Source organism: Labeo rohita, chromosome 13, assembly GCF_022985175.1.
Source record: "Labeo rohita strain BAU-BD-2019 chromosome 13, IGBB_LRoh.1.0, whole genome shotgun sequence".
Lineage (NCBI taxonomy): Eukaryota > Metazoa > Chordata > Actinopteri > Cypriniformes > Cyprinidae > Labeo > Labeo rohita.
Window position 1 is genome coordinate 25145286 of NC_066881.1, and position 7984 is coordinate 25153269.

The window sequence follows — 7984 nt, forward strand, 5'->3', positions numbered from 1 at the left end:
TTGTTTCTTTTGTGAGCACAGATGTCCTCAACTCTCATAGACATGCACAGAGAATTGCTATTGCTTAGTCAGCTTATATGGCTGTCTGTGTGTTTTTAATAACTAGGGATTTATTTGCACAGGGCTGACTAGATGACTAGTTCACACTAGTAATAAGCTCTTCTGAATTTGCGTATTCACCCATTTCAGCTTGATTGGAGTCCTCTGGAACATGGCATTTTGTTCTGTGATGCATATTGCACCGTTCTGCTATGTTACATAAATTTCCAACTTTTTTTTTTCTTCAGGCCCTGCGTATATATATTTTTTTTTTCTGTAGAGAAAAGGTTCTGACACAGAAGACCTTGTCTGTCCCTGCTGTGCTCTTCCCACGCTTTAGATAACTGAAAAGAGAAACTGTCTGAACCTTTGGCCAGAGGATATTAGCCTGAATTGTAATGATCTTTCTTTCCTCCTGTCTGTCTTTGTGTTTTTAGGTGAGGGAGATGGCCGCCACCACTTTAAGTGGATTCCTGCAGTGTAATTTTCTCAGCATTGATGAACCCATGCAGGCCCATTTCGAGGCCCTGAGCAAGACCCGTCTGCCCAAGCGTAAGAGGAGAGAGCTGGGCTCAGTGGTGGACACAATCCCTTCTGCTGGTAATGATGACACACAAATATATACAGTACATACACTACTGTTTGGGGTCAGTCACTTAAAAAAAAATCTCTTATGTTCACCAAAGCTGCATTTATTTGATCAAAAATACAATAAAATATTACAATTATATTGTACAATATACAGTGCTTGCAACTTAAAATAACTGTTTTATGTTTAATATACTTAATATATTTTAGAATGTAGTTTATTTCTGTAATCAGAGCTGAATTTTTAGCATCATTACTCCAGTCTGTAGAGTCATATGATCTGTCACAAATCATACTAATGTGTTGATTTAGTCCTCTAGAAACATTTATTATTAATGTTGAAATCAATTGTTTTTTAATTTTTCATTCTTTGAGTAGAAAGGTCAAAATATTAACATTTATTAGAAATGGGAAACCTTTTGTAACATATCCTTGCTGAATAAATTATTTTATATTTTATTTTATTTTGTGTATTTAATTTAATTTATATATATTTTTATTTTTTATTATTTTACATATATATATATATATATATATATATATATATATATATATATTTATTATTATTATTATTTTTTATGTTATTATTTTTTTTTCTTTAATTTATTTTATTTTGTTTTATGTTTTTATTTTATTTTTTAAAATTTTGTTTTATATTTTATATTGTTTTTATATATTTATTTATTATTTTATATAGAATTTCATTTTGCATTTTATTAATTTTTTTATTTTATTTTTATTTTATATTTTGTTTACATATATATATGTATTTTTTTGTTTTGTTTTGTTTTTTGTTTTTTTGTTTTAATGGTTTTCAGCATATGGTGTGTATAATCCAATATTGGATTTATTTTATTTAAATTTATTAAAAATATTATCAAAGTGACTTTTGTTGTCATCTAATGCACAAAGTTAATCTTTTAAAACACAATGAAATGTAATTATTAGCTATCTTAAAATAAATATCAATTTTTCATACTTTACAATGTTGTCATATACAATGTGGTCAAAAAGATTATTTCAGATGTTCATAACTCTCTCAGGCTTTTTGACCTGACTGTATATACATATATATAATTTTACATCTAGGATGAATTTAGCTGAACTTGGGATCTTTTAATCAATCTTAAGATGATTCACTTGAGTTCACCCTAGATATATTTATACCTTACATCTCTACTTAAAGCTTTCATTTTTCCTGTGTGTGTAGACCTGGTGCGGCGACATGCAGGTGTATTGGGTCTGAGTGCCTGCATCCTGTCTAGCCCGTATGATGTGCCCACCTGGATGCCCCAGATCCTCATGGACCTGAGTGCCCACCTCAATGACACACAGCCTATAGAGGTACAGCTCTCGCTTTTTTTTTTTTTTTTTTTTTTTTTTACTGCTGTGTTAGCTGTGGAGAGAGGGGTGGATTTGATTGGGAGTGATCAGCTGATTGCAGTCTGCAGGGGGGCCAGGGATTGATTGAGCTAAGATGAAAGGTTAAAGCATTTCTGAAAGTTGAACATGACTCATGCAACTGCATTTTGATGAAAATATATAGATGCCAGAGACAGAACAACTGCAATACTGAGAATACTAGCTAAATCGAGAACCAGTTTTACTGTAAATGAGTGACTCAAGATCTTTTATAGAAATATATATATGTATTTATATTTGCTGTTTGTCTAGATGACCGTGAAGAAAACCCTGTCAGATTTCCGTCGCACTCATCATGATAACTGGCAGGAACACAAGCAGAAGTTCACAGATGACCAGCTGCTGGTGCTCACAGATCTGCTGGTGTCCCCCTGTTACTACGCCTAGGTCTGTTAGAAACACACACACAGGCTCTCTTCCAAAACCTAGTGAGCTGCTTTGCTTTCTGCCTACATAGACAGTGCCTTTTAAGGCAGCATCCTTGAAATAAAACCACACAAATGGCCAATTTGGAATGATCTACATACTGTAGGCAGCAAGTGTCTATGTACAAATAGTGATCGTAATACTACACTACAGTACTACACATTACATACTTTGATTTAACATCTGTTATAGACTTTTTTCATTATTGAAACATTTTATTTTGATACCATATAATATGATATAGCATCAAAATGCATGTTCAGACATGTTTTATCTTCTTCTGATCATTTCTTTTCTGTTTTTCAGAATGTCACTCTGGTGAAGGGGAAAGGCAAAGCTAACTGAAACCTGTATTTTTGTTTGCTCTGGGATTGTTTTTAGAGAACATAAAATTAACACAATTAGTGTAGCAATAGATGCAATCATCTAGTTATGAGATAACTAGAATATTTTACTAAACTCTTTTGTATTATTTTTGAATACACTTAATATTTAAGGGGAACTTTATTCCAGGTATCGCTGACCTGCATCTATAACGTTCTTGTACAGTTTTCAATTTTCGCTTGTGTGAGTGCAGTATGGATTGTTTGTAGCCCAATATAAAGCAGTTTTCTGCACTGCTTTGCATTGCATATTTAATGTAATACTAGCGTTTTCCAATTTTAGCGGTAGCGTGTACACATGTAATGTTGGTAAATGTTACAGATGTGTATGAGGTAAAAACACTAGTTTCTTTTTTGAAGTAGCACTGTACATTTCCTCCTGCCTCATAGAGATGACGTGCAGCTTGAACAGTTATGTAAGCATACATAAATGAAAGAATTGGTAATCGTTTGGTAATACTATTCTTCAGTTATCATGCCAATACAGCAGAACTAAACTAAATATTGAATGTGACCACAATGGATGGTTTTAAAATAGTAGTCTGTTTTCCTCCCTCCCTCTATTCATTTTCTGCAGTCAGTAAATGTTTGTTATTTGTTAATTTATTCAAATGAAACTTTTAATCTGTCTTTTCATTTGATCTTCGCATATAGTTTAGTGTTCGCAGTTTGTTTTAAGCCAGGTTTTCTCATATCCCGATATAAGAAGCTTTTTAAAGGTGCTGTCAGCAAATGCAGAGACAGTGTCATTGAGACTTGCAGTAGACCTGTCAGTAGCAGGAATTGTAGACCGCACATTAATGCAGTGGTTTCTTGTATTTCAAGGGGTGGAAACCAGCAGGTGAAAGTGACATTTTGGGTGAAATGGAGATGTATATAAAATGAAAGCTGGCAATACTGTCATCCATGAGTGTACACATTTTTATTATAAACCACTGAAATCAGAATACAAAGTCAGATCAAACTGTGGTAAATTTTTGTTTAGGCCCTCATGTAAAGTTGGTGAAAAGCTGTAAAGCCTTTCTGGTTCTCACCCCTCGATTTGAAGTATAATTTAACATTTTGTGTCAAAATCATGTCATAAGCCAATGTCTAGTCAACTTTGGTTGGTAAACTAGAAGACAGTAATGCTACAATGCTGTGCTAAAGCTTGACTAATTGATTACTTGTTTTGTTGTTTTCTCGATATTCCTTTTACAAATATTTGACAGAAGTCAAGAGATGTTTGTAATAAAGTGTGACAAAGTATGCAGTTGAAGACTTTTTTTTTTTGTCTCTCTCCCTTGTTGCTTGTTGTTTGATAAAATATTTATGTATGTGTATATATATATATATATATATATATATATATATATATATATATATATATATATATATATGAATTAGCACAGGTATATTTGTAGCAATAGGCAACAGTACAATTTTGACCCAGTATGGGTCAAAATTATCCTTTTTTCTTTTATGGCAAAAATCATTAGGACATTTAAGTAAAGATCTCAAAAGTAAAGATGTTCCATTGAGATATTCTGTAAATTCCCTACTCTAAATATATTAAAACTTAATTCTTGATTAGTAATATGATAGATAGATAGATAGATAGATAGATAGATAGATAGATAGATAGATAGATAGAGATAAAAAACGGAGTTATCTATTTTTACAAATAAACATATATATATATATCCATGGTAAGAAAAAAAATCATATATATGTATATGTATGTGTGTGTGTATATATATATATACACACACATATATGCACACACAAAATTAGACTCTGTGCTTACTGAGTGAGCATCCTGTACTCACGGGCACGCGCTTGCTGTCCATTCACGGGCTTCAATATGATTTCAGTGAGGCGCGCCCACTCTCCTTCTGCGCATTAAATTCACTGTTTTTCATTCTCATCTTTGGCTGTGATACTCTTTCTTCATCTAGGATGCTTGTAACGTTCTTGTACTTCGGAGATTCGTACAAATGTGGAAAACGCGGCGTCTTAAAAATGGCACACGCAAGGAATCCATGGTAAGAAAAAAAAATCGTTTTTCGGCAAGTGGAGAAAGAATGCCGCAGGGTTATTACAGGCGACTGTGTGTACAGACTGAACGATGTATTAGATATTTACTTGACGTTTGTTTTAATGATGCATGTGATTCATTGTATACGTTCTTTCATAAATGCGGGCTGGATGCATTTTTGACACGATTTTATAGTCGGCGCACATTCACCTGCAGTAATATCATTCTTAACAGAGGTTAACGGATAAGAAAAGCCTTTAGATACTATGCAGATTGTTGCAGACATGTATTCATCCTAATCGATAGATTTGTGGATGACGGGAGCGCGCACGGATGAGATAAGGTACAATAGCTATCGTGATGTTTTCAAAGAAATCCCAAATAATTTGTGCACCACGTAAAAGATATAATGCAGATTAAAACGAATTCTTCGAATAGTTAAAGAAAAAAGGCGTTGTCATATTTGTTATGCTTATTTATTGTTTTACAGTTACCATAAGCAAAGCTTAATATTGTCTGTTACTAATCAATATTTCTTTATCCCTCACGTCCTTGCAGCAATTCTGAGGGTCAACCATGAACCATGTGCACAATGGGAATATTAGCTCGCTCTTGGGTGACCTAAAGGCAAGATGGGCAACACTCTAAGGCTGTGACCGCTTCACATCCCCATGTGTACCATGAACAGCACTGCCTGGCCTTTGGACCTGGCTGAGTTTGCGAAACCAAGGAGCTTCAACAGCTCCCAGAGCCAGTCTGCTTCTGTGAGCGGCTGGGCCTTAATTCACACGGCTACCCTCGCCTCCTGCTCCCTCCTGTTGGTCCTCATCTTCTGTCTCGGCTCTTATGGAAACTTGGTGGTCTTCTTGTCCTTCTTCGACCCGGCGTTCCGCAAGTTCCGCACCAACTTCGACTTCATGATCCTCAACCTATCCTTCTGCGACCTGTTCATTTGCTGCGTCACCGCGCCCATGTTTGCCCTGGTGCTCTTTCTGGATGCCGGAGACGCTAGCGGTGGCGTATCCAAGGGCTTCTGCTTTGCCTTCCACCTCACTAGCTCGGGGTTCATCATTATGTCCCTCGAAACGGTGGCTGTGATTGCCCTGCATCGGCTCCGCATGGTCCTGGGGCAACAGCCCAATCGTACAGCATCGTTCCCCTGTACTCTAGCCCTCACGGCACTGTTATGGACCACCAGTTTCACCCTAGCGGCGTTGGTCACCTTACGAGCTTATCCCAGGAGCTCCGGACCTTGCCTGCCCCACTTTGGTCTTACCGGCAACAAGGCCAAGGTAGTATTGTATGTATACATTGCGGACTTTGCTTTCTGTGTAGGTGTGGTGTCCATCTCGTACCTCATGATCGCTCAGGCGTTGAGGAAGAACGCTCAGGTACGGAAGTGTCCCATCATCACGGTGGATGCGACACGTCCCCCTGCGTCTCATCCGCCACTCATTGCTGCCGGTTTCGAGGGCATGCAGTGTACAGTGCAGGTGCCCTCGCTGTACCGCAACCAGACCTACAACAAGCTCCAACATGTCCAGACACACTCCTTCACTAGGAGAACCAACCAGCCCCTCGTTCCCGGGGCTGCCACTGGAGCAACATGCTGCCAGTTGGTTTCCACAGTTAACCTGGCGACAGCCAAGGATTCAAAGGCTGTGGTCACATGCATAGTAATCGTCATCTCCGTGTTGTTGTGCTGCCTACCGCTAGGTATATCCTTGGCGCAGGATATGGTGTCACCAGAGAGCAGCTTCGTCCACTACCAGTTTGAGCTCTGCGGATTCGCCCTCATCTTCCTAAAGTCTGGAATCAACCCGTTCGTGTACTCGCGCAACAGCGCGGGTCTGCGTCGCCGTGTGCTCTGCTGTCTCCAGTGGGTGACCTTGGGCTTCCTGTGCTGCAAGCACAAGACTCGCCTACACGCAATGGGCAAAGGAAGTCTTGAAGTCAACCGCAACAAGTCCTCGCACCACGAGACCAACTCTGCGTACATGCTCTCGCCAAAGCCTCAGAGGAGGCTGGTGGACCAGGCTTGCGGACCCAGCCACTCCCGGGACAGCATGCCCAGTCCCTGTGCCACCGTTGGACGCAAGCCCCGACCCCCGAGCACATCTACGCCCATCAATACGCGCATAGAGCCCTACTACAGTATCTACAACAGCAGTCCGTCAGTGGGCCCAAGTTCCCCCAACAGCCTGCAGCCTGTCAACTCTCAAACCACAGCCTTTGCCAAAAGCTACGTGGCTATGCACTACCACACCCACCAGGAGGCGCTGCAGGACTTTGACAGCACCTCGGCTCATCAGATTCCCATCCCATCGGTCTGAGCTGTAGAACATCATACTAAAGGGGAGCATCTATAGTGTCTGCTTGTGATCTGCTAGTGGTGTTTCGCTCAAGAGACAGTGTGCATCAAGTATCCAATAAAAAGAAAACGGGACTAGCTAATTGTCGCTTTCCCCAAAAGTGTTATTCTCAATGTTTTCTGGACTGAGGGATGTTCTATTTTTACATTGACATGGCATTTTCATGTAATAGTCTTCACGCAGATTATGTATTTGTGAAACATCCTACATTTTATATATGAACTTATTAAATGTTTTGCAAGTGTATCCTGAGATCTCTTTCATTTGAGACCAAAGGTTTAATATTTTGCAGCTGTAGTTCACTAAAAAGTGAAAATTCTGTCATTAATTACTCACCTTCATGTCGTTCCAAAGCCATAAGACCTTCATTCATCTTCAGAACACAAATTAAGATGTTGTTTATGAAATCCATGTGACATCAGTAACTGTAATTTTATGACGCGAGAATGCTTTTCTTGTGCCAAGAAAACCAAAATAACTTTAATGAATGATTTCTTCGGTCCCGGGACAGTCTGCTGCCATTATCGGGAGTACCACGACTATTTTAACAACATCCTTACTATGTTTCTGTGCCTTGACCGTTGTAGGATCCTTGCTGTCTATGAAGGGTCAGAAAGCTCGCAGATTTCATCAAAAATATCTTAATTTGTGTTCCGAAGATGAACAAATGTCTTATCCTCATGTCAGTCCAAACCCGTGAGTAATTAATGACAGAGTTTTAATTTTGGGTGAACTTT

At 38.5% G+C, this 7984-nt stretch overlaps 2 protein-coding genes across 3 annotated transcripts in view; both read left to right on the plus strand.

Annotated features, from left to right (window-relative positions):
• psme4a (proteasome activator subunit 4a) overlaps positions 1-4106 on the plus strand; it is a 32166-nt gene extending 28060 nt beyond the window's left edge. For both annotated transcript variants that reach the window (XM_051126134.1, XM_051126135.1), the window contains 4 exons: positions 477-639; positions 1838-1971; positions 2302-2436; positions 2782-4106. In XM_051126134.1, coding sequence (XP_050982091.1) covers positions 477-639; positions 1838-1971; positions 2302-2436 — 432 coding nt within the window. In that variant the 3' untranslated portion in view covers positions 2782-4106. The remainder of the gene's footprint in view (positions 1-476; positions 640-1837; positions 1972-2301; positions 2437-2781) is intronic.
• A 555-nt stretch (positions 4107-4661) lies between these two features.
• gpr75 (G protein-coupled receptor 75) lies at positions 4662-7493 on the plus strand. Its single transcript, XM_051125308.1, has 2 exons — positions 4662-4882; positions 5434-7493. Exon 2 carries the CDS (start codon positions 5547-5549, stop codon positions 7206-7208), a length of 1662 nt encoding a protein of 553 aa, XP_050981265.1. The 5' UTR covers positions 4662-4882; positions 5434-5546; the 3' UTR covers positions 7209-7493.
• The last annotated feature ends 491 nt before the right edge of the window (positions 7494-7984 follow it).

What these genes read in the sequence shown, in the direction of transcription:
- gpr75 (XM_051125308.1), top strand. Translation starts at nt 5,547, where the DNA reads ATGTGTACCATGAACAGCACTGCCTGGCCTTTGGACCTGGCTGAGTTT.